Source organism: Podarcis gaigeae (genome assembly GCF_964106915.1).
Source record: "Podarcis gaigeae genome assembly, chromosome: 5".
NCBI lineage: Eukaryota > Metazoa > Chordata > Lepidosauria > Squamata > Lacertidae > Podarcis > Podarcis gaigeae.
The window spans coordinates 31510498-31537897 of NC_139681.1; the positions used below are offsets into that span (position 1 = coordinate 31510498).

The window sequence follows — 27400 nt, forward strand, 5'->3', positions numbered from 1 at the left end:
CATTTGCTTTCTTATAAGGACATTAGGTACATTTTGAAGTCCATAAAATCTGGCTAGCATTCCAGGCATCCCACCTTTCATTTTGTTTGAAAAAATGTTTGCAATCTTCAAGCTACAGAAAAGACTGATAAGCCTGAAAACTTAATATTGAATTGGTGAGGACAGCAACTTTGGAACTAGAGTATGTTCAAGATATGAACTGACCCGGTTTGGGAATCGAAATTATGAATATGGCCAGATTCCCGCTTAATTTGGGTTTGGTTCATAATAGGATGTGCTGCTGCTGCTGCCAATTAGCTCAGCTTGCTAGTTTTTACCACTCCTTCCAAGCAAATGTACCTCTCAGAGGGGTTGGGGAACTGGTGGCAGGGAGGGTTTGCCTGTGGGAGGCTGGAGAGGATTCTACTTAACTTGAAATGATGCTCTTGAGAGTCATTCGTGCTGGAACTCACTGGATTTGTAGCACTGTGTGCATCTTGTTTCAAATGAGTTGAAGACACATTCATTATACGTAAACTAGAAGCCTTGCACTTTATATATTTCCAATGCTGCCCTTTATTCTGAAAAGTCATCCACTTCAGCTTTATATGCCTATCAGGATTTAGTTGTGGGTTCCAGTGTCATGTTTGTGATACAAGCATCAATGCCCTCAGGAACTACGGCATAGGGACTTGCCACTATCTTACCCTCTTAACTTTTAAAACCCGAGCAGGATTTAACCCAATGATTTACATTTCTATTTTATGCCCTGTAGTGCTCTAGGAAGGCAGGATTTTATTTATGCTTCCTTGCTGGTGTATAAAGGCCCACTGTCAAGACTAATAGCAACAGAGGCTGCTGGCATGATGTTTACAGAGCTGCTTTGACTTTCGAAAAATTTACAGCTCACCCAGACATTGGGACAAAGCTGAAGCAGGCATCTGGAAAGAGCTTCAGTGCTTGATAGGTGCATTTAAACCAAAGTTTTATAGAACATAAAACTTTTATAGCTTCAAAACATAAAAGGGAGGGGGTGTTCTATTTAAGCTTCTGCAGCTGGGGCCCTAAATTTTGGAAGATAACGCTCACAGCAGATCTCTTTTCATTTTCTTCTTCTTTTTTGGCCAAATTTTAATATTGTGAAAACAGTACGAACCGGGTAAATTAGCAAGAGCTGTGAAAGCCCCTCCACATGTGACATTTGCTTCCGTCCCTGATTTTTTAACAAACTTATTACACTAATATTTTGTCCCTGCACCTAGTGACGCCAACCTCCTTTCCTATTACCCAATAACATGACAATCACACATGATAAATGATACAGTGAGGGATGCACACCACATTTTAATGTCATTCTCCCAAAGGTGACAGGCTAATGCACGCTTGTCAAATATATAGGTACACTGAGTTTTTGGGGGGCCTACAGTTCCTCCTCCTAACATTCCCTTAGTCGGCAGCTGCTTTTTATACCCATGTCTGATGAAGCACAGTCAGCTAAGATCATTTCCATTAAAGCAGGCCAATTATTCATCTGCTTTCAGAAGATCCAGAAGAACGCATCCAACAGTGGATTCTTTCCTCTATACCTTTGGCCCTGCTGAGTTCATTCTGTTTGCTTTCCATCAGGACATCAGAGTCTCCAAGGTTCAAGCCCATTCCTCTTAGTATGATCCCCCACAACAGTAGTACTTTTACACATCACTCCTGTGAGGAACTGGTACTGGGTAAGTCAGATGTGCATGACCAAACTGGCACACCCAACATTAGATCTGCGAATGTCTTCTTCATTACAAGAGTTTTGAGAAGGAAAATGTTAACAGCTAGAAGAGAAAACTTTTGCAAGCCTACTGTGGTGTAGCCAGTGTGGTGTAGTGGTTAAGAGCGGTAGTCATGTAATCTGGGTAAACGGGTTCGAGTCTCCGCTCCTCCACATGCAGCTGCTGGGTGACCTTGGGCCAGTCACACTTCTTTGAAGTCTCTCAGCCCCACTCACCTCACAGAGTGTTTGTTGTGGGGGAGGAAGGGAAAAGGAGATTGTTAGCCGCTTTGAGACTCCTGAAGGGGAGTGAAAGGCGAGATATCAAATCCAAACTCTTCTTCTTCTTCTGTACTGATCCCACAGGACCAATTCAGGAATGAACTTTGTCCACTCACTTACAAGTTGATGCAGCATCCACTTTGGTCCTTTACAAGTTTCAAGGCACCAAAGAGTTCAGAGGCTTAACAGGTTGCCCTGTGTTCCAAAGCACGGGATCTCTCAGGTAGAAGGATGGCTTTAAAAGGTAGTAAGTAACAACAATAATAACTTCCCCATTTGCCCCCTAGGCAGCTAGTTTGCAGTGAAAGGGCTTTCAGAAGGAAATCATTACAAAAGATAGTAAACACAACAACATTAGTAAACATAACAAACAACAAACCATGACTTGTTAGTTTCATCCATGTTAACTTTTACATGTCAATAGTAACTGGAGGAAGCTTGCTGTGGAAAAGCAAGCAATATCATTCATCACAGAACATGGAGGCTGATTTTTATTTTTAATGGGAATGTTCATTCAAGTCATTCCTGTAATGAACATAAAAGTGCAGAAGGTGTTATAGCTAAGTTTGATGGCGATTGTCATGGGGTATGTTCAACAAAAGGACCAAGGTAGGCACAAGCTCCATGCAGCTGTGCTCCATTAAGCATCTGCCTATTCTGGCACAGCTGTCACATGACTTAATTCCTCCACTGCTAGGCCTATGGCACAGGGACCATAAACTTTATGAAGACACACAAACTGCATTTTAACTACTTCATATAAAGTGGTACACCTGGAGAGGAATGACACAGGGAGGCACATCTTAAAACAGATGCTGGGAGAAGAGGGACAAAAGAAAAGAACTTAGAAATGGGCTGGAAGCTTATTTGCTTATGAAAGAGAAGAGGGTGATGTTTATCTGAACTAGTCCAGTAGGAAGGAAGCACATACACAACAATGTTTGTGGAAATGAAGTTTCACAGACATCCTTTACTTAAAAACAGATGTCGTTAGCTGGTGTAGCATTATGATGATGAGTGCCAGCTAACCAGCTGCCATTTATGTCCTCTAGCACAGATCCCTCACCTGCAATATTGGACAATAATACTGGTCTGCTTCAATGGGCTGTTGTAAGAATTTTTGAGAGAACAAATGTGAAAGTCTGAACTCTTGAAACATGTTATACGGATAGTAATGTTGATTAGATGAATTCGTCTTGCAATCAAATGTTTTATCATGTTAGTCACTGGGAGCTCATTCTATCATCAAGGAGTACTTCAAATTTGGAACTATTTTACTGCAAACTCTACTTGATTAATTTTGCCATACTCAAAAATCTGTCTCCACTCCCATATATTATCTTTCTCCACAATGAAGATGGATGGTCTCCAACCAACTTCAATCTCTCTTATGTCTCACCCTCCCTTAAGTTGCTCATATATCTTTTAAAAGAATCCTTACAGAAAATTCATAGCGAGGGATTGTCTCAAAGTCCAGCGGCACTGCAACTCTAATCCGGATATCTGCCTTTCCTTGAATTGACGTTGGAGAGATGATAAAGTGGTTGGAGTTGTTTCCCACCAGGTAAACTTCAAAAACACTGTTGAGCCCCTGAAGAAACAAAAAAGGCAGTAATATTATACCTGAATGAACCTGACTGGTTGGTGTGCAGATAGGGATCACCAACACTAAACACATAGGAAAAGTCTACCTAACTCAACAGAAGAAAAGTGAACAGAACATAGCCTGAAGGTAAAATAACATAATGAAGTCTGCAACAAAAAAAAAAAGAAATGGAATACATTTTTTAAAAAATGGCAAAGAAAGAAATCTGTAAATATGGAGAATGGGAAGCCACGGTTAGCTTGTGTCTATGAAACTCAAATAGTAGCAGTTTACTCTAGCAGCCACTTCGGCAGTCAAGTACTGGAACATCACTTCCATACTGGAACATAAAAACAGCCCTTCTGGATTAAACCAAAGGGCCCTCTAGTCCAGTTTCCCGTTCTCACAGTGGCCAATCATATGCCTATAAGAAGCTTGCAAACAAGACATGAATGCAACAACACTTTCCATACTTAGGCTCCCCAGAGGCATACTGCCTATGATGCTGGAGGTAATATCTAGCTATCATGACTAGTGGCATGGATAGCCTTACGCTCTGTGGATTTGCCTAAGTACACCTTTAAAATTGCCCAAGTTGGCAGCCATCGCCATTTTGTGGTAGCAAAACTATGTGCTGTCTGAGTGCCTTTCATTTCAACCCCAGCCCAGCCCAAATGCCCATAGATTTCCAGGAAGCCTTGAGCACCATCTTTATTTCGCATTCTTCTTAAACGAATATTTGGGGATCAAAAACACGTTCAGTAGAACCTTACATCTTCTTGAAATATAAATTCCAAATGAATTACTATGAAATCTGTGAGACCACTTATGTACTTATTTATTTATTTATTTATTTATTTATTTATTTTTGCTAAAGAGCACATAGTTGGTGTAAATCTCCCCTTAAGCAGCAGTAGTAGCTATCCTTATCATAATGGAGAGGAGAAGAAGCCTCAGCATTAGAACTTGAGCAGAGAAGGGGGCAGCTAAAAAAAAAAAGAGAGAGAGAAAAGTTTTGTTCCCCCAAAAACTGACACTTCACAATCTCCATGCCCAAACACTGCGCTCCTTCCCAGAGCCTAGCCCAGCAGAGCACATTACAATAAAGTTGAAAAAACCGCTGGAGCTGAATTTCCAATTTTCCCCCAAATGGAGTCAGTCTTGTTGGAAGGAGGGACCAATTAAATGCACGAAGGGGCACTAATAGCAAAAGCTGGCTGAGCGTGACAGCTGAGAAGCTGGTGACATGGCTAGAGAATCCCCCTTTCCATTTCTGCCTCCCTCCTCCCAACCAAATCCAACAATAAATATCCTAGAATGCAGCGGAAAAGAGCTAAAATAATATTGGTATTTATACAGTAGCCAGAGGTGAGGGTGATACCTCACAGACAGGTTTAAGAAGACCAGGTTCCTATTCCAAAGATCTGGCAACCTGAAGAAGCCAAAAAAGTATCGCATTGAAATCTAAACTGAAAAGTAAACAATGGTAAATAGGGTTTTGTTCTCCAGGTAGCATGTGCAACAGGAAAATAACCAGAATCTGCCGGCTCATGCTTCTGCTTATTGGAGAATGAAAAGGGTTCCCTTTCTTTTTCAAAATACAGGTGGGGAAAATGCCACACTCAGGACCCTCTAAGGGCAGAATTTCAAGATCAAATGTTCCTTTCTTCCATAGTTCTGAGGTAGAAGCTGTCTTCAGTTCTGGAATGAATAAAAGCAATTCATCCCAAACATGGGATTATATTCTCTAATTTGCTAGAAACACCCTTTTGGAAGTTTGATAACCATAGGCTGCACCAAACAAGGCAAATGCAATAGCATATAGTGAACATGTCAACAGATTTCTAGGGTACTTCCCTGCACACAGACTCAATCAAAGGCCAAGGCCTATCAATTGTAGAAGCTGCAGAACCTTTCAAGGACTGAGTTGCAAGAACACTTGAGGGTCTTATAAGTCAGATGAATGAAATATTTACTTTAGTACCACGGAAGTAGAAATCCTGGAACCCCCAAAAAGAGGAACACAAATTTAAACCTCCTAGAAACCTGGGCCATAGAAAGAATGAGGGCTCTCCTAACATTCACAGTGTGCCATTCTTTCCACCCCAAATGACGGGGATTTAGAAAGAAGGCAAGACAATCTCCTCAAACCTATTAAATGAAATGACCCATTTCTGTTTGCACAAATCAGTAGAGAATTTATCTAACGTTGACTGTTTATTGAATAGTCATTCCGATGTATCTACAGGAAAGTTCTGTGATGTCACACCAAGCACATTTTCCCAACACTTTCGAAGCTCCCACTGGTGAAAGTGGAAGTTTCCCTGTTCTGGTTTCATGGAGCCATGGGGCCGATTTAAACCTACATTATAACACATGGCTATTTATGACTCGCTGGATGAACAACATCTGGCTACTCTAAACAAATGGCTCTTTTCTATCTTTATGCTTAATGATCAACAGTTGGCCACTTACGGTCAGAGTTGCTATACCAGACCTCTGCTGTATATGCACTTCAAACTAATGCAAGTAAAAAATACAAAATCAGGTTTGTATTTCTTAAAAATCATATGCAAGAAACTTTTACATCTGATAGGATTCATGCTCCATCACCCCACTCACAAATTATTTACATAAACCATGAAAAACTAGAATTTTGTACTGGCCTTATTTCTGCCGTAATTCTTCAGCCTGCTTGCTTTTTGATTTATTTACTTATTTTAACAAATTAATATCCCACCCTTCCTCCCAAAGGAGCACAGTGTGGCAAACAACAAGTGATAAAACAACAAAACTTCTTAAAGACGATTCCAGCATAGGTGCAGACTAGGAAAGATCTCAGCTTAAAAGTCTAGTCTAGATGGAAGAGGAAGGTCTTCAGTAGGCACCAGAAAGACAACAGAAAAGGCACTTGTATAATATTCAAGGGGATGGAATTCCAAAGGGTAGATACCACAAGGCTGTAGGCCTGACACCTGCGTTATGAGGAATGGACTTCCCAACAACAGGCAAAATCTTTCAGATATTCTGGTCCCAAGTTGTACAGAACTTTATACAGCCAAACCAGCACTGTGAATTTAGCCCAGTACCTAATCAGCAGTTTTCAACCATGGGGTGTTGGTGATGTTCTGCCCCAGGCTCCAACTAAGCTGCATTTTGCACCAACTGCAGCTTCTGGACCAACCTCAAGGGCAGCCCCACAAACACCATGTTGCAGTAATCTAACCTGGAGGTTACCAGCATATAGACAACAGTGGTTCCCGTCTAGAAATGGCTAAAGCTGCCTCACCAGCTGAAGTCACTTGACCCTCTACTAACAAAGATGGATCCAGGAGCGCTTCCAGACTATGAAGCTGCACTTTTAGGGGGAGTGTGACCCCACTCAAAGCAGGCAAAGCTTATGACCCATGCAAATTGGCAAAGCAGTAAACCTGTTAAGATGAGTGTTCCACCCTTGAAAAGATCACCTGGAAAATATCCTTTGGAAGCATGTCACAGCAAAATCTCCATCTATGTGCAATTGTTACATATGCCATCAAAATAACCACCTAATCTGAAGAAGCTCCTGGCAAAGGAGGACAGTAACCTCATGCAGCTGATGCTGAAGGAGGCCTCAAGGACTTGGAGGACACAGTCGAGTGTCCCATGTGACCTGCCCCACATCTCCTAAGCTAGTCTGTGGCCCTCAGGTGTGAGGATGAAATAAGATTCTACTGCCAGTTGACTTCTGCACATGGAATGGGAGGTGGTTGCAATGCTGTTCTTTGCCTCAGGCAGCAAAATGTCTTGGGCAGCCCTGAAAAACAGTGTTGGCCGGTGCTTGCTCTTAGGAGGTACAACTGCACTGATTCGCCAGATAGGTCAGCTGGGTAAAATAAAGGCAGGCAGGATTGGAGAAAGCAGACATGTGGGCACTTGCCAAGGAAGTAAGCAGGTACAGGCAGCTTGATAGGACTTTAGTGTTTACTTAAGAGACAAATTGCTCAATCTGGGAAGCCGGACTGGAGCCTGAGGTTTTATAAGGCCTGGTGAAGCCTCACTGCCTCATTATGTCCTCTGCCAACTGCTGAGTAGGCAATCTGCAGTACTTCCTTCTAAGCAGCTGCACTGATGGAGAAGGGGAGAAGCTCCCTCTTCTGGGAAGCTGCCATGGTGGCACAAAGGGCTATACAAAACTAGCACCTTACAGACCCGGCAGGTCTGTGTGTCTATTGCAGTTATTAGAGTCCAAGTAATATGTAACTTTTGCATAAGGCGCTGTCACAGGCTCAGCTACAGAAATAAGGTGAGAAAGCCACAGAAATGTCTTCACCACTCTTTAGCTGGGATGGATCTCTCATGTTCCATCACTGCTCTGGGAGCAGGTGCCTTTCATCACGGTAAGCCGCTGTCGATTTTCTTGGAGCCCAAGAGGATAATTTTTTTGTTGGGGTGGGGGGAAGGAGGCGTGATAATGTTGAACATCAAAAGAAGCCCCCAGCATGTGCGGAAAGGAGCAGGGTTATTTAATTCCCTTCCAGCTGGGAAAACAGATCAGCCTGTTGATATTTGCCATCCCTAATTACTAACTACTTCAGTGCCTCAGCTTCCCCATGTGAAGTCTTGAGAAGTGGAATTCATCTGCCCGTTGGGAGAAGTGCTGTATTTTTCTCTGTTGTTTATTTCATCTTTTTTTTATTGTTGATTCTCCCCCATGCTGCTTTCTTTGCTCCTAGTTTACCGAAGCCTTTGAACCCCCTGCAGATGGCTGAGAGCAAATCTGAATATTCAAATTGTTATCAGCTGCCCACCAGAAGGGACTGGCTTAGCCTGGATCACAACTATCTCCCCCTGTCACACACTGGCCTACAGGAAAAGGTGGGGAGATTCTGGAAGATTTTCCATATTGTTTTATAACGAAAGGACTGGCCACCCCACAGAGACAGACAGGACACACACACACATCCTGGTTCTACCTGGGAAATTATTTGAGGCATACGAAATGAAGAGCAAGAGAAAATAAAAAGGCAGAATCAGTATAAAATGTGCAAAAAACACTTGAAGGGGGATATAGAAAACCTCCCTGTTTTCCTCCACTGTGCTTCCAACATACTCCCAGACTGGCATTGCTACACTGGGACACTTACCCTCTCTCTCTCTCTTTTCTTTTTGTAAAGCAAATCCAAATAATTGCTATGCACAGTTGCAGGTATAACAGCATCTACACATCACTTTCCTCACTCAATAGCAAATGCAACACTATAAAGTGTTGGGATATTTAAATCATTGCTGTGCATCACATGCTTAATTAATTTAATTGTGCAGCAACTTGGGCAATTAAGCTGCCACTTTTTAAATGAATCCGACAGTGATGATGCAGTTTCCGCTTCCGCAGTGAAAATCAGTGATGCAAGGCATCCCTCCACTTGCAAAAAGAACAGTTTTGTTAACAATAACAAGAACCTTATTATTTGTACCCCACCCATCTAACTGGGCCACTCTGGGCAACTTCCAGAATGTACAAAAACAGATACACACATACACACATGTATGTAGATAATGGATATCGATTCCATTTAATTTAGGCTTCATCCATATCTGGCTTATAAACTAAGCATGTGAGGCTGTGATTTCACATGCCTTTCTTTCCTAATCTTCTCCTTCAACCAGGCTGCAAGCATCTGCCATTCTACAGAACTGCACTTTCCCTCTGTGAAAAGCACAAATGCTTCACTGCTCTTTCTTGTGAAGAAAACAAAACCAAGGCCAGCAGCAGCCCAATGCCCAGGAAGAACCATAAAAATAATAAACCAAACTTCACAGGCCAACACTTCACAGGAATAATATATGAACCTACAATAATATATGAACCCGACATACCTGCCCAGGAAGGAACAGTTCTCTTTAAAAGCCAGGAACTGGTCTTGGATTGAAAGCTGCCATTTCAAAGCATTTATATTATGGATTTATATTAAGGACTCCAACACAAGTTTCATCTGTGACGGTGAACTTATAAAAAAAGTGGGTGTTGCTATAGCTTCAACTCTCTTGTAAGTCACACTCTGTACAGTCACAGCCGGCACCAGCTGCTTCAGGTGGCCATCTCACTCTGCCTAATGGTAGGGCTGGAAGATAACAATTCAGTGCACCACCACATATGTTCATTTATCTGTTTGTGGAAGCACAAAGCTCCTCACTTCTCTCCTTGATGAGCGTGTGTCATTCTATTTTGGGGAACAGTATGCTCCTCCATAACTGCTTTACCCCCATTTAATCCTATCTTCTTTGTAACCAGTCCCACCTGCATGGGAATAGATGTGTGTTGAGTTACGAGCCCAAATGACTTGCACATGCAAGAAGTAGCGACTGATATGGGAGGTGGACAGTGGCCTCCCATTCAAGGGAACGGTCCAGCTTGCTGCAGCGTATGCACACTTATGCATCATTCAGAGGCAAGTGGGAAGAGGGAAGAATGCTTTGCTATACCCAGTGCTGGTGCCAAGCTATTCTGTACCTTAGGCAAAGCTAACTACTTGCACACACACACAAACACACACCCCTGCCCAAAATGGCTAACTTTAATTTTCAAAAACGAATCTCTTGTAGAAATTATAAAAAATATTCAAAATAAAAAATAAAAGTGAAATATTATCAGAAATGTATAAGCTATAATGAAAGCTAATCTATAAAATGGTGCTCCTCAAAGGTAATCATGGCATCTCTCTGAGGACTGTGCCCAAAGCGGCTGCCTAGTTGCCCTAACGATAGCACCGGCCCCAGCTGTTCCGATGAAGAGACTGATCGTGCCCATTTTTTCTACAGCCCCATGAGCCATAATGCCCACCGTGTGTATGCAGATAGTGATTAATAAATTGAAATTAACCCCAGTAAAAATGTGGTGATAATAAATTCACAAATACCTGCAATAAAGGTTATGATATAAGGTTAAGGATCATGGGCATTAGCCGGGGGGGGACTGCCCCCCAAATCAAGTAAATCAATAAAAATATTTAACTAGCTGAGGTTCAGCGCCTACTAAAGAAGGCAAGGCCCGTCTCCAGCAGAAGGGGAACTCAGCACAGACAGCTAGATGGTGCCCTGGTGTTGTCTGTTGCCAAAGCAACATTTGAGTCTGGTTACGTGGAGCTATCCAAGGTGCTACCTGGAGCTTAAGTTTGTGTTCCCAGAACCAGAATTTAGCCCTAAGTTATTCTGACTTGAATAGAAATTGAATTCTGCTTGCTTTGCTTCTCTGGCTGGCCTTGCCAGAACCAGAACTCTTGCCTGGAACACTGTCTCCTTGATCTGGAACCCCACCTGCCTGAGACCACCTGGGACAGAACACTGTCTAATTTTCCATGTGTGGTGTCAGAAAATCTTAAGTGTATAGACCTCCTGTGATTTAACACTCTATTCTTTGATTCATTTAATTGAAGCACAATCAAGTGACCACATACAGAGCTAGGGAAAATAAAAGAAACCATCTTTCTATCTAAAAAAGGTATGGGGAGGTGGGTTGTAAGCTAACAAAGAACAGATTAGAAGACCATTTTCGTACACTTCGTTACAGAAGCAGCATTTTAGACTTTGAGATGATTGACTAGTGATTTTCCCACCATTTGTTCAATAACAAAGAAGCTGTGATTAGCTTAAGGACGGTCCCTGTTGTTCAAGAGGAAGACAAGGGAAGTTTTTCAAAGAGCAAGTACTCAGCCTCTGTCACAAATCTATGCAAGTGACTTTGTTGGCAAAGTGAACCACTTTGTTAATATAAGGGTTTCCACAATGAATTATAGACAAAATGCTACCTGTTTCCCTGGCAATGCATTATGCACCATCAGCACGTGAATCTTCTCAGGATGACTGTAAGAACCTTGCTCAGGTGGGTCTGCAGCCAGCCAGTTGTGTTCCAGTTCAATGGAATGCAAAACTACAAGTTTGGCCACAGCTTTTTCTTTTACAAAACTGTCTTGGGTATACTTGATGACCACAAGGCTCTTGTGACTATTCTGTTTTTGACATTATGTAGCTGAAATGATTATGTGGCTCAAACTGCTATCTAATATACCAGATTCTTCACTTCAAGGACATGCTGGCATAGCCTGTATGGAGATAACTTTCTCTTGGGTCAAAGGATGACCACGTTTTCCAAGCCGAATATCAAAGATTCAAATGCAGCAAATTTTGGGACCCTAATCAAAGCAGAATTCTCTTTGTTGCTGTTACCACAAAGGTGAGCAGCCACTGCCAGTGATACATAGCTGGGAATCAGCATTAGAGCTGAGCCAAAATATGAAGACAACAAACGTATTTGCCCTACATGGCATATATCTCACACAAAGCATTTTTCCCCACTCACTTGCAAAAGGATATGTACCGTATTTTTCACTCTATAGGACAAACTTTTTCCCCTCCAAAAATTAAGGGGAAATGTGTGTGCATCCTATGGAGTGAATGCAGGCTCCTTGGCTTCAGCGATAGCAACATGAAGCCTCCGAAGCGCAGAGGGAGCACTCCCTCCACACTCCGGAGGCTTCACATTGCTTTCACTGGAGCCTGGACAGCGAGAGAGGTCGGCTTTGGGTTCCTTTTGCTGAAGCCAGGAGAGCAAGACTCTCCTGGCTTCAGCAGAGAGGGAGAGCTGCGCAGCACCCCTTCAGCGAAGTGGGAGGAGAAATGGAAGGGGCTCCATTTCTCCTGCCGCTTCGTTGAAGGGGTGCTGAGCAGAGAGGGGGAGAATTTTTTTTCTTGTTCTCCCTCTCTAAAACAAGATACATCCTATGGTCGGGTGCGTCCTATAGAGCAAAAAACTACAGTGTTTCTTTGCCATTTGGCAGCTGGGTGGGGTGCAATGGGAACATGGGGACATTGCTGATGGAAATAGGGCAGTGCCCCCTCATCCAAACCAAACGAAATCACACTTAGTTGACTATGTGGGGCAGAACACAGACGGCAATGAACATTCAAGTGATTGTCCAAACCTGCATGTACCATTCAGCATGGGATGATTGGAAACTGAGGCTGACGCAGCATCAAAGGATCATCTGAATAGGCTCAACCGCCTTTCACACATCAAATGCATCTAGAGTCCAAGCAAGTTCCTTCTTCATTGTCTATCCCTCCTTTTTCTTGTGTTGAGATTTTCTCTTGTGCTCAGCTATTCCCTCCCTCCTTCCTGCTTTCCTGAGGCTATCTGCTGAATTCCACACACGCATGCACAGACAGGGATCAATCCGAGGCTGACTCGCCTTCAGCTTATCTCTGCTCCAAATGATTGATTTTCCCTCTTTAAGGGTAATTTGCTGGTGAATTCCATGTATTGCAAAAACCCCTGTGAAATCTAATTCATTCCGATTGGCAGCTAGCACATTTGGGAAAGAATACTACAGAGTTGTCCATTATTCTTTACGGTTATGATCCATGTAATGCATTTATACTGCATATGTGTGAATTTTAATGCGCACACACACACACACACACAGAGAGAGAGAGAGAGAGAGAGAGAGAGATACACTCATATATATAAAATAATCTGCATGTCAAGACAGTAATTATATGATGGAGAGCTCAAAGGCTTGCCACTATTTTGTGACACTTTGTTTGCTCCTAATAAATATATTGTCCAACTGTGAATTTTGGAGTGGCTGACTGTGATGTAACGTAAATCTTAATACTAACAAACACAGTTTACATAAGTCCAATTCTGACTCACCACAGAAATCTCTTTTCCCCAGTCTGAGGAATGTAAAAAATGGGAGAAGGAAAAAAGGAGGAGAACTCCCTTGGCCCCTCCAGTCTTCCAGAGATGTGCCCTGCCTTGAAATGTACTGGAAAATGGTATGACCATTCATCATTCTGGTTGGGCCTGATGGGAGTAGGAATCCAACAACATATGGGGGGTGCCCCAGGCTCTTCGCCCCTATACTCAGGCTGTGAAATTTTGGACAGGGGGACTGATTTCTGGCTTTTCAGTTTGGGACATGATCTTGTTTCTGTAAAGGAAGTATCATAGCAAATAATGCAACTATTTGCATTATAGCAGTCTCATTAAAGTTTCCAATGTATAGAATGATTGGATATGGAATCAAGCCATTGTGGTGCAATGAATGGAGCTCAAATCCCTGTCAAGCTATGATGGAACTCTGCGGGTGCCCTTAAGCGACCACTGTTTCTTAGCCTAATCTACCTCATGGAGGTTTTGCCAGAATAAAATAAAATGACCCCATTTCTGCTGCCCTGTGCTCCACAGTGAAAGGAGAAATATGCATGTCAGCATATTCCTTCCTCTAAGGTATTCAGGCCAGTCATTCTCTCCCAGGTTAATCTACCTCACAGGGTTAATGTAATGCTAAAAGGTAAAGGGTTGCTTACCACCTTGGAGCAAGGAGATTATAATAAACAAATGTATACATCAACATCTCATCACTTGATGGAATGTCAATATAGTCATTTACTTATTACATTTTTTTAAAAAGCCTACCCTTTTCCCGAGGAGTTAAGTGTTGTGGCAAATGCTTGATTCTACTTACTCTTGCAATAACTCTGTGAGATAGGTTAGCTTTGAATGTGTGTGACTGGCCCAAGATCACCGAGCAAGTTTCAAGACTGAGCAGAAAGTTGAGACCAGATCTCCCTGGTCATTTCCCACAACTTATGTAAAATGCTTCACATTTAAAATACATATAACATTTAAGTGCCATCAGCACCAACAGCAAAAAAGCCAAACTTTTCAACATCACATTGCCCAGTTTTCCTAGCAAATCAACTGGGGACAGGAATGTAATTCTGAACTGCCCACACTTTAACGTGGCAGAGGCAAAATAATTATCCCACTATATGGCTTTGTGACAGGAGACTATAGCTGAACTCTTGTGTTCAGTTATTGGCCATTTCTCTGCCATAAATGTGTCAGCACAAGTCATGGGATTCAGAGACGGACAACAGTCTATAAGAGACTGCAGTAGTGAGGAAGGATCAAAACAACTTATATGCATGTATATCATGACTAAACTTCAGTATTAATTCATTTCAAAGTTAAAAAATTGTACCTCCGTTTTACAGAAGGAAAAAACATTTCTAAAAGAGCCTATTTTGTTTTCCCTAAAGCTGTTGCTAAAAACAACTAAAACTTGTCTTGATCTCAATTGCCTCTCCATATATTTATTTAGTTGCTTTCCCTGGCGAATTGAACAATTCCCTTTCTGCCCTTAAACAAATGAACTAGGCCAGCTCCTGCATGAATGCTGAAATACTATGATAGGTTCTGTCAGATATGTCCCTGTAAATCTGTGTGTCTTAAATTTTTCTCCCTTTCTCTGTCGTTTTATTTTATTTTTAATCACCACAATCAGTTCTGGAAGGGTGGGGAAGACAACAGAGAAAACACTGAATGCATCAGGCTGCATGCCACAGCACTCTCAAATCCAGAGAAAGAGGAGAATCTCTAGACTCCAGAACAGCATGGAAAGTGCCAAAGGGGCGGCAGCAAAATATGATCTTTTCTTTGACAAGGGAATTGTATAATTTTACATTTCAGTCGTACCTCTGCTTATATATCCCTCCGGTTATGTAAACTTCGGGATATGTAAGCGGCAAACCCAGAAATATGTTTCCGGGTTTTTGCTGCACCCACATGCGCAGAAGTGGTAGATCACTTCTGTGTATGCACAGAAGCGCTTTACCACCACATGCGTATGTGCAGAAGTGGTCCCTCTGGTTGCAGAAACCTTGGGATCTGACTGGAGCTCTGGAACAGATCCTGTCCGCAACTGGAGGTACCGCTGTATATCACATGAAAAGCAAATGGAGGGAAAACAATGCACACACACACATTCTCATTCTCTCTCTCTCTCTCTCTCACACACACACACACACACACACTGTAAATTATCAACTTGACCAGTGGCAGCAATCCATTAATGGGATAATGGGAGAAGTTTGGTGCACATTTTAATGACAGTTCACCTAATTCATTGTTCTTCAAACAGCATACCAACCAAAATGTAGCTATCCTTTGAAACTCACATATGTGATGCAGCTCCCCAACCAAAAACTGTGTACAAAATTTGTACAATTTGTATTAAAAATTATTGAGTTGATCAACATGGTTTTAACTGATTACTCTAATTCTTTGACTGTGTGTGTGTTTTGTCTTAATCCTAAACAAATAAGGAATGGTGGTACTGTAGTTCTGGGTCTCACTTGCAAGACAATTGCCTCCATTTTACATTTCGAGTGTCTTAGAAATTATTGCTGTTTATATATTTATTTATCATTGCTGGGGGGAAATTGCTGGTGGGCTTTAACAGCCAAACATTTCCATTCCTGAATGGCCAAAAGATCATTTTCCCTCAGTACATTCAGGGACCATAAAGAGAGTCGATAGTACCAACGTGTAGTGAATATACAGTTGCAAACATTGGGTTGGATCTAGACTTCAGTTCCTCCAGCAGGAGCATCTGAAGATGAAGCTCTGCTTAGGGCTCATGGTCCTTGCCTCCCATTGCACCCCACAGCATCACCTCTAACACTTTCAGGACAGTATGAGGAGGTGATGATGTGGGTTGCAGAGGGAGTGGAAAAACTGGCCAAAAGAAAAGAAAGTAGCCTCTTCGCTATCTCCGCTAGCAAGTTGGATTAACAGCCTTTCATGAGCAGAAGTCAAAGTCTGTGGTGGAAGTCCAAATTCAGCCTCCTAACTCCCTCCCAACCCTACCTATCGAACAGGACATGCACTCTCTGCTAGAGCCCTCAATCATTTGCTAGAACAACACAAGAGAAATAAGCACTATCAAAATCAGTTCAAAAAAACTGAAACTATTTTTAAAAGTACACAAAAGCAAATGGGAAATGTGAGAAAAACAGGAAAAAGTAAATCAAACTATTCAGCCTAAATGGGTTTCCGATATGTTAAACATGTTTTCTTGAGATGTAGCACCAACAATAAAGCCGCAGGTAAAATGATCCTGCACCTTCCGTAAAGGAAAGGTTCATTAGTATTCACTATACTGATATAGTTTCTGTTTTGGTGTGGCGGCTGGGGAGAGGCAGGGATGCTTTTCAGCAGAGTAAATAAATTATTTCAGCAAGATTCTAAAAATGATTCTCATTTTCCCCAAGAGGCCTTTTCAGATGAGTAATCCTGCCATTCTATATGCATGCCCATTGTGAGCGCCTGCGTCATTCCCCCTTGCCAGCATCACAGCTTCACAAGTACTAATATCTATTTATGCCCCTGCTAGGAAGCAGCATCTATATGCTGACTGCAGCACTTCTTTCAAATTCTTCCTTTCCAAAGCAATTGTCTCAGTTTTACATGTGCGTGGGTTTTTGTGTTGTTTTGCAACTCTTGAAAACTACATTTCCCAGACGCTTTGGGGAGTCTCTAAAGCAGCATTTGGTTCACCAGTAGCATATACTTTGATGAAAGATTCACCATCTAACAAAAAAAAAAAAGAGATCATAATAAGTGCTAAGAAGCATAAGGTGTTGACACCTTAATGTTTTAATTTCTAAGTGATCCTTTAAAAAGGTAAAGGTACCCCTGACCATTAGGTCCAGTCGCAGACGACTCTGGGCTCATCTCGCTCTATAGGCTGAGGGAGGTGTTGTTTGTCTGCAGACAGCTTCCAAGTCATGTGGCTAGCATGACTAAGCCACTTCTGGAGAACCAGAGCAGAACACGGAAAAGCCGTTTACCTTCCCACTGGAGTGGTACCTATTTATCTACTTGCACTTTGACGTGCTTTCGAACTGCTAGGTGGGCAGGAACAGGGACTGAGCAACGGGAGCTCACCCCGTTGTGGGAATTCGAACTGCCGACCTTCTGATTGGCAAGTCCTAGGCTCTGTGGTTTAGACCACAGCGCCACACACCCCATCATTTTGATTGTGGGAGGCCATGAGCACCCGATGCTGTGAAAATAATAACTTTGCATATTTTAATATATGAAAATGATTCTTCCCCACCATAAAATATGCAAAGAATGTGAACTTTCTTAAGAGAACATGTGCAAGACTGCCACAGAACAAATGCTGATCTGCCATTCTTTTGTAAAAAATGAGCGTTCACCACTTTCCTTGCAGCAAAATGTACATTATTAAAAAACAAAACAAAAATTTCACGATGTTTTATCTAGCTATAGTTAAATAAGTAAAACTGCAGGGTAAATTAAATTAACCCTCCAGGAGCAAATACACAGGAAATGTCTGTCATGTTTTTTCTAGTAAATACTGATGGAAGATAGCATATGATACCAAAGCAGAAAAGGTTCTCCTTTTGAGATATCTCCATGAGATTTCAACAGTCCTTTAAAGCAGATATTGTAGATTGTGTCATGGTCATAGGGTTGAATGTAGCACAGGAAATGAGACATGAATTGCGTGAGCCAAATATGTGGAGTAATTGAAGAGCATAACTCCAGGGCTTTGGGAGGGGGAGAAGTAATGGAATTCCTAAGTGAAATGGCCCATTGCTGTAATAAATACAAGCTATTTTAATGGCTCCAGAGGAAAAGTCTGTGATATTGCAGGCAAGTTGTACTGGGGGAATCCACAGGCAGTGAAAGATGTGTGTATGCGATAGGGAGAGCACATATGTGAAGTGTTTCTGGGAAGTTCCAAGAAGAGAAACTGGCAGTGAGACGAAACCCAAAGAACAGAGCCATCTGGAGAGACAGAGATAAGACTTTACAACCCAACACCTGGAAACAGGTGTTATTAGCTAACTTCCATGTTAATATAAGTGGGACCAAGAAGTGGATCCCACCCATGACATCATACATTCCATTGTGCCCTTACAGCGTTAACATCTGTACAGAGGAGGACTCTTTGTGTGCAGTTGTACACAAGAAGGCTTCCATGGAAAGAATTAAGGTTCCTGGTTCCATGGAAGACTTTATACACACACACACACACACACACACACACACACACACATATGGAGAGGCCTGCTTCCTACAGACATTCACACTGTAGGTGCAGACATCAGGGGAATATCTGGGCTGCTCAGAATGACTCCAATCCTTGTTAGTGACACAAAAGCTACCGTACTTACACCTGAAAGAGGATACTGTCATCATAAAACCCAGGAGTCTCACAATGTTGAACCAAAACAGTTGGTGCATTTCTATTGGACCCAAACATTGTGGGAAATAAAAGGCCACCCCTCTACTTAAGGAAGAGATTACAAAACTAGTTATGTGCTAGTATTCTTTTCTGTCTCATTCTCCTCACCTAATTTTCTTGGAAATAGTTAATGCTCCACCTTGACAATTCCAAAGTTCTTAGCTAGAGAATGAGGTGATGTCAGTGTGAGCACCACAGATGAAATTCTAAGCTCCTTGGTGTCAGCCAGAATTTCTAATTCTTGTAGACACATTTGAATGTAAATAGCCATTTTATGCATTCAAGATAAAAATGAACCCAAGGAAGAATTCTGATGAAACAACCCAAGCTTTCAATTCCATAGACTGGTGATTGTCACCAGGAAAAAGGGGGGGGGGGAATCTCAATTTATAAACACAACTTGAGAAAGGAAGAAATTCATTTGCACAAAAATGGCAACTGTGCTTGCTAGAACTCATCAGCTACATTGTCCTCATCTTACAGAAGGAAATAATACTCTATGGGCTGAGAAGATGCAAGTTTTGAAAAATACTCAAACTGTTCTCCACATTTCTTGGTTATCTTGCACAGTTTGCCACAATTAATATTGGCACATTTTGCAATTTGTCTCCTTGCAGTGAAGGATTATTTAGTATTATATAGTTGATTGCAATTAAGATGGCAAATAGTTAAAATGCAGGAATGCAACCTACAGTAGGCAAATAGCATAATAAATTATGGGTTATAACATGGCTGTCCAACTTTAATTAAGGTTTCAGGAAAAATAAATACATAAACACATAAATAACTACCAACAAAACAAACAAACAAAAATGGGATAGATATAAAACTGGATGGGGCTTCCTTTTTCATAAATGTGAAGACTATTTTGTACATATAAACAACAGAGTTAACACGAATTACATGTGTATTGCTTACCCAAGATGATGGTACATGTACAGTAAAACTGAACATAGCAACAAGAATTTTTCCGAGTCACAATTTCAGTCTAATGTACAATGCATGATATTCCTTTGTAAAAACTGACTGACGTTCAGCCTTTAAAAGCAATGCAATATTTCTAATTTTAACTTTATGGATGAGCAGTGATGTGAGATGCTGTACATATTCATAGCTAATGAACGATGCCATGGATGTTAGAAAAATATGGACTTTGTGTAGTCATCCTTTTAAAAGCTGGTTTTCTACTTATTGTTTCTATGGTCCTTGTAACTTGTTATGTTGATAATACAGATATGGAAGTACCAAGGTGGCTAAAGAGTCCTTATCCAATTCTAATGTAAAATAAAAAGAAACCAAGAATGCCAGGAACAAACTTAAGAAGGCAGATTTTTTTCATATATATAAAAAAATATCAGTAGAAGAGGCATTTAATCTTGTTTTGTTTCCCCATGTCTTACCTCATCTTTATCCTGCACTTGGATGAAAAGAGGAAGAGCAAAGCCCACCTGGGCCAGCTCAGGAATAGCCACACTATACTCTGAACTGTTGAACTCAGGGGCGTTGTCATTTATGTCAATGACAAGAATGTTGAAGGTAGTCACCACTGAGGCATTGGAAGGTGTGCGGTCATCGTTTAGTTCTGTCCCCTGTAGGAAGGGAAATTGGAAAGGGGAAACACTGTTATTTTGGGATTTTTGCATGTTGTTTATCCAGCATGTGACTACGTTGAGAACCACACCTTGAAGGATTAAAATAAATAAACACAATCTTATAAACAGAGAGAGAAAGGAAATCTATTTTTCTTCAAACAAGGGAAAAGGAATGGGAATTTACCCTGAGCAGTAGGAAAGCAACTGATATTAGAGGACAAAGAAGCATGAGGTGAAACTAGTTTGGCAATACCAGATGCACACCCACCCACATTTTACTCCATGAAGATTTTCCATTTAAAAAAGAAGCATGGGATAAAAGCCAGAGAGCTCCATGCCTAATTTAATTTGGCTTGAAAAGTCAAGATTCTGCAAACAATCTTTTTTTGGGGGGAGAGAGATAAATGTAAATGAAAGCACACAGGTCTTTATTTACTGTATTTTGTTGTGAACTTTGCTGCTGCTTTAAGATAGCTGTATTAGCCTGCTATTTTGGTCCTAGGCACCACTTTATATTTTGTAATTTATTTTATTTTGATTTTGTTTTGTGCACCTCAGTAAAAAGGAAAGATTGATAAACCAATAATAATTTTCTGACCTCTAGGCCTATTTTTCTTAGCTCAGTAAGCAGCATGGGAGGGAAGGGGAGAGGCTGGAGGATTAATTTTGGAGATGTTTTTGCATCTATGTATTGCAATATGTGGTGCTGTGAACAGGGGCTATGCTCATGCATTGTGTGGAGCAGAACAGAATGCATTATCTGGTGCTAAAAAAGCAGGCAGTGAAGGCACTGAACACAGTGCAGGGAGCTTAACCATAATTGTCTGGGAGACATGAGCCCACTTCTACTGCACTGGACTGCACCAATTTAATTGCCTTTCTGCACAGCGAAGTACTGGAAGAGGGGGGAATACAGTCTCACACTGCATAGGGCAATTGGGCAACACAGCTCTATGTAGCCAATATGACTGGTCATAAAGTAGGAATATAGGAAGCTGCCATAGAATGAATCAGATCGTTGATTCATCTGGTTCAGCATTGTCTACATTGACTGACTGGCAACACCTCCTCTGGATTTTAGGGGGGGGGGCATTTCCAGACCTAACTGGATATGTCGGGGACTGGACCTGGGATACAACCTGCATGCAAAGCAGATGCTCTACCAATGAACTATACCATTTCCCCCATGTCCTCTCACTCAACATGATCTCATCTCATTGGATATAGGATCCCTGATTGGCTAGGAATATACATTGGGTGTGGTGGAGATAATATGGTGCCAAATGAAGAGGAACATGGTCACCATGAACATTTGGTGTTTAAGAGGAGCATTTCACTGATCCAAATTCCCTTTTGTTATGTTTTTGTTAAAAACCTGTGAGTTTTTGAAGGAGGCCATACTTCTCAGTCATGGTTTCCTAACGTAGAGAAACTTATCTGTAGCATTTGAGCCAAATTATTCAGTGAAGACAATACAGATCATTATTTATCTTCACCTATGTACTAGCAGACAACCAGAACCAGAGGACAAGATGAGACCAACCACAGGAAGCTGTCTTCTACTGAGTCAGACCATCTAACTCAGCACCATCTACAATGACTGGGAGACGGTCTCCTGGAGTTGTGGACCAGGAGTTTTCCTCAGCCCTACCTGTAGAGGCTAGGAATGGAAAGCTGGGGCTTTCTGCATGCAGAACATGTGTCCTGCCACTGATCTGCAGCTGCCAGTGCATTTCCTATAGTATTTTGGTGACAGAGAACTAGACTGCAAAGTCACATGAGTCTATTTAGTAGGGGTGAAGAAACTACAGCCTTTCCCCTATTTAAAAATAGATTCTGCCTTCACTTAGATTTTTCTTTAACTAAACAAAAACTGAACTAGTAGAAGAAGCAGAATTTCAGGGATAGAGATAATAGCATATTGACCATGTAGAATTCCACTGAAAGACCCTCAGCAGAGGTCAAGTGGAGTAATTGCATGCCAGTTTCCCTCCTTGACAAAGTACTGCCCTTCTAGGGAGAAGGAAGGGGATCAGTACTTCTTGGGAAACCGCCTGCCACCTCCCAATCAATGACCCCTCTAACAAATGGATTTTCTCCCCCATCCCCCACCCTCCAGCCCAGTGGAATCCATACTACTAAATATGTTTCCAACCAGCTCGTTGGCTTGGTATTGATTTTAATTAAACACCTGTGATTGGTGCAGGGAGGGAGGGAGAAGTTCTCAGGTGCTGGAACATGGTTCTTCATGGCATTTGTTAACCAGGATGTTTTGCCCCTCTTCACTGTAATTTCTGCTCAGCATGGACAAACTTGTGTAGGAAGGCTCTGATGAGCACCACGCCATGTCTACTAGCCATTGATGGCCTTATCCTCCATGCATCTGTCCAATTCCCCTTTTAAAGTTGACCAGTTTTGGTGACCATGGCCACACCTTGTGGTATGAAATTCCTGAGTTTAATAATGCACTGGGTAAAGAAGCACAGCTTCTTGCCTGTCTTGAATCTCCTATCATTCAGCTTGATCAGGAACTCATATTATCTAGTTCCAGCAGGCAGTTCCATAAAACACATTTCTCCAGGAACTTCAACTCCATAGCATTACCCAATTTGCTACCTAGGGACACAGAGATATCTAACAAATGGCCCTAGGTTTATCTAAAATCTAATAGCACTGAGTAAGGAAAAGAATAAACAGAATTGGACAAAAACAGAGCACCTAGCTGTTTGGGGAAACTTACTGAAAATGCATGCAACTTCTTTTTCACATGTCTACTCTTGTTACCACTCAGTTTTATACACGTTTGAAAACTCTTCATGTGGAATGGCTTATATTATTTTTCTCCTTCACCATGCACGTCCTATTATCTTTGTTGTCCATATGTACCACTCAAGTGTTTTTGAGTTGGAGTTGTGTCTGATTGTCAAAAGCAAGCAATTCCAAGTTTGTTCTAAGGAATGTTCCTGGGCAGTGTTACGGTAAATTCCGGGTGCGGAGTTGCCCTGCCACCCAGCTCGTCGGACATGATGGATCTTTGGAACCACCTGAATGTTGGAACCACTACATCATGTTGTAGCTACTGATATGATGCATATTTATTTGGACTGGATGAAGACCCAATGTCAGCAGCAGGGATCTAAGGATGATGAAAAATGGGTCCACTTCCTCTCAGTTGGAATAGCATAATATGCCTCAATATCTAAATGCTTGAAGTTGGGGAAGAAAGTCATCTGAGTCTACTGACAATGACTTGTCATGAAGCTATAATATAAAGGCAAATTTTGTGTCAAAATTCAATAAATAAATGGGAGATTTAAGTTATGTGAATAAGTGAGGGAATGTGAATACTAAAACACTGATAGCAAGCATTCAGCTTCCACCAAAAGTATTTCAGTTTTGAAACTCCCCAAAATGTGTTTGTTCCTAACTACACATATCCCCAAGTAGAATGGCAATGATTTAGGTACAATTTCTCTCTCTCTTGGCACTCAATATTCAAAGCTATAAATTGAACAAAATTTCATGTGCCTGGGGAAATCCTCACCAATTCTAAGATTTGCACATATAAATTGCATTTCAAAACCCAAATTCTCCAAATTTATGCAGTTTCAGGTTAAACTGAAATCCCACTTTAGCTTTTGCTGCCACAACCAATGTTCCCTTCTTCTCCCTTGAAATATTCTGAAACACTTGCTCCAATACAGCCCATCTCTGACTCTCTCACCTTCACTGTAAGAATAAATCCAGCACTGTAGAAAGGATTTTCTCGGTCCAGTGGCCCATTCAGCGTTAAAGCACCACTGATGTAGTCCAGTGCAAATATACTGTTGGTGTTGCCTGACAATAAAATAAATTGAATCAGCACACATAAAACTCCTGTGCAGAAATGCATAAAAAAAGCTCGAGATTTAACATTTAGGTCAAAAACAAAACACAGTTGCAGATCAGAAAAGCAAAATGTTGTGCTGTTTGAAACCCCAGCCAGCAACAGATTTATGCCATGACTTGAAAACATTACTGAATGTATTTTAAAGCTCAAACTCTATTTCTCATTGCCTCAATCTAACAAGATACAGGTTTGGAAACTGAGCTGCTCCTCCTCCTCCTCCTGATAGCATCACAAAAACTTCAGGCAGTGAAGGAGTTTCAAAGCGCTCCTGTTTAAATGGAAATGTATTCATGGCTTTTGTATACACATCACTTCTGCTACTGATTATGGATCTTTGGCAGGGCACAGAGACACACACATCTGCAGTTCCCTTTAAGTATAAGGCTGGGTATGGAGGGAGGGTAGTTTGCCGAAAGCATTCTTGACAGTATGTAGAGATGAGATCGGAAGGATGTGCAGGACATAGAGAGGAAATGGGATCCTTTCTCCTCCTCCTCCTTTGTAATGCACAACCCCAACTTCAAAAAGTGGGGGACACAAGATAAAGGAGGCTAGCAAACCTGTGGAACAGGAAATCAAGGAGGTGAGACTGGGACGGGGGAAGAAGAGGTAGAGAAGTAGGAGTCCTGTTCTAATGTTTTACAGAAAACCCACCCAAAAGGGTGGAATTCCCCAATTTCAAACTTAAACGCTAACCTGTTGCTCAGTCACCACAGGGATCAAACCTAGAGCCCTGTAGATCAGGCACTGATTGCCTACTGCTTGTACTGTTGAAAGTCAAAAAAAGAAAAGGGGGAAAAAGAGGATTATGTTATAAAGTTTTCATTTTTTAAAAAAGGTTAGAAATAGGACAGGAAGTTTCTTGGGGATATCATGAGGACAAGTCAATCAGTTCTATGTACGGCTGGCTTCTGCGTAAAACTTGCACACACGTTTCCTTCAGAACTCAGCTCTGGAGAAGAAAAGACATAGTGAAGAAGCTTTCAGATTTGTTTCATTCCTCAAGACTTATATATGACTTCACATTTTAGAAGACAAAGGTGTGGGGGAGAGGAAGAGCCTGCCACCTCCCCCCATTTTATTCCCCCCCCCCCAAATACATGCACACTTGTTGCTACACATTTCCTTTCATGTCTGAACCCCCCAACTTCCTCTCTTTATGAAATACTTTTGTCACCCCTTATTCCATTGTTACCTCTTTTGTCAATTTCTTGACCCACTAAAAAGTCCCAGCCTGGGTTAAGTGCATTTTAGCATGTGGCTGACTGCATACTGCAGAAATGTCTGATGGCTTTCAATTGGTTTGTTTGCTCCATTGATCTAACAGCAATTACACCACCTCCGCTTTCTTTCCTATAAAGAGCTAAAAAATTGAACATGGGCAACAAAACAATCCCAGGCCTGTTCCACACCTCTGTTGTTCCTCCGCCCACTGGGTTCCACAGCAGAGAAAATAGTAACATGTTTCTTTGGGCAGCATTCACTAGTAATCATTAGATGTCCACAGGTGGACAGGCCTGTCCTTGTAAATCCTTGTCTTGAGCCTGTAGTTGCCTTACCAGTGTGGCTGTTGCTTTCCATACTGTTTTTATAATGTATGTAGTGAGGAAAGCACATGGGAGGCATTTGGAGATTTCTGTTCTACCCTTCTAATGCCTATGTTCTACTCATTAGGCATGGTAACTCCCCAGACCAACACCACCAGCCTCAGGGGATGGACAGCATTAGCATGGGCAATAACTGTTGTCACATGACCCTCTCCCATACCCACATGATCTCCCTGATACACAGCAGTGGGGAAGCAGCCAGGTGGAAGCTACGAGCCATGCCATTCAGGTAATGTGGTTCTTAAATGTTATAAGCTAGTGATGCTGGATACGTTTGGTTGGAAATAGGACACAGGCACACATAGATTATCAAGACACTTTCCAATTTTAATTTTTTGTTATATTTGTCATATTTTTAGTTTTTAAACTGCAGTATCAGCTCAAAGGAACAAGAATTAAAAACACGTTCATCACATTCTCTCATTTCAATCCAACTGTGCTTGATTAAGACTGTGCTCCTAAGCATACTTACTAGGAGTAAGCCTCATTGAACTCAGTGGGACTTATTTCTGACTCAGTCAACATGTTTCAAATCAGGATGCAAAGATACGAAATGCTTCTGCTATCTACATTTGCACTCTCTCCCTCTTGCAGTGTCCTGAACCTCAATATGAAGCCTTGTTGTTCTTAGGATGCTTGAGAGTTTAATGATGGCATTGACTGTATTGTACTTGGCCAGCAAAGGACATTCTATTGTCTCTTATTTGGGCAACTTGGCATTGCTAATTATGTGTCCTCCAATTCTGACCTGATCCTTTCCCAGGGTTGAGCTGCTGGCCCTCTCAGTTGACAAACAAGTACAGTCGAACATCTGTCTATGTAACCCTCTGGTTACGCAAACTTCGGGATGCGCATGCAGCAAACCCAGAAGTATTTTATCAGGTTTTGCAGCGCGTGCATGCGCAGAAGTGGTATGTGCATGCGCAGAAGCGGTCCTCAGGTTGCGGAAACCTCGGGATCCAACTGGAACTCCGGAACGGATCCTGTCCGCAACTGGAGGTACCACTGTATTGTGATTTCACACCAGGCTACAACCTGGATTTTTCAAGCTGAAAAAATGGCAGAACAGATTGCTTTTGCATCAGGGGAAAAAAAAAGTAGATGTGACTGTTTTGCCTTTGCTTTAGAAGTACAAACCTGCATTGTCCATGGTTCTACTAAACAGTGTTGCAATCCGAGGAAGGTTTTTATGCAGCATGGCTTCTTATACTTTATAGTCTAAAATATGCAGTACGGAATTCAAGAGATGTTTTATCTCTGTGTTCTGTAAATAAGCAGACTGGCCAAGACAATCCAAATGTCTATATATATATTTGAGTAGCGTATACATTTGTTTTTAAAATGGCTCCCACTCTGTCTCTCTTTCTCTCCCCCAGCACATACACATTCTGTACTAAATGGTGTTCTGAGGGTGGGGACATGTAATGTGACATCACACTTTGAGTTACCCTTTCCCTATGAAGGGGAGCAGCTCAGAACATTACAACATTGTGCCATACATTTTTACACTGGCAAACATCTAGCTTGAGGCTTGGCATCACTAGTGAAAATGCCCTTGGACACATAATCCAATAGCCCTATTCCTTTTGTCGAAGGGACATTTGCT

At 41.7% G+C, this 27400-nt stretch overlaps 1 protein-coding gene across 1 annotated transcript in view; it reads right to left on the bottom strand.

The window, feature by feature from the left end:
• Positions 1–27400, bottom strand: part of CDH23 (cadherin related 23) — a 394671-nt gene that overhangs the window by 198713 nt on the left and 168558 nt on the right. Inside the window, exons 10-12 of the mRNA XM_083740685.1 lie at positions 24023–24135; positions 20107–20295; positions 3459–3608 (exon numbers count right to left, since the gene is read on the bottom strand). Coding sequence (XP_083596811.1) covers positions 3459–3608; positions 20107–20295; positions 24023–24135 — 452 coding nt within the window. The remainder of the gene's footprint in view (positions 1–3458; positions 3609–20106; positions 20296–24022; positions 24136–27400) is intronic.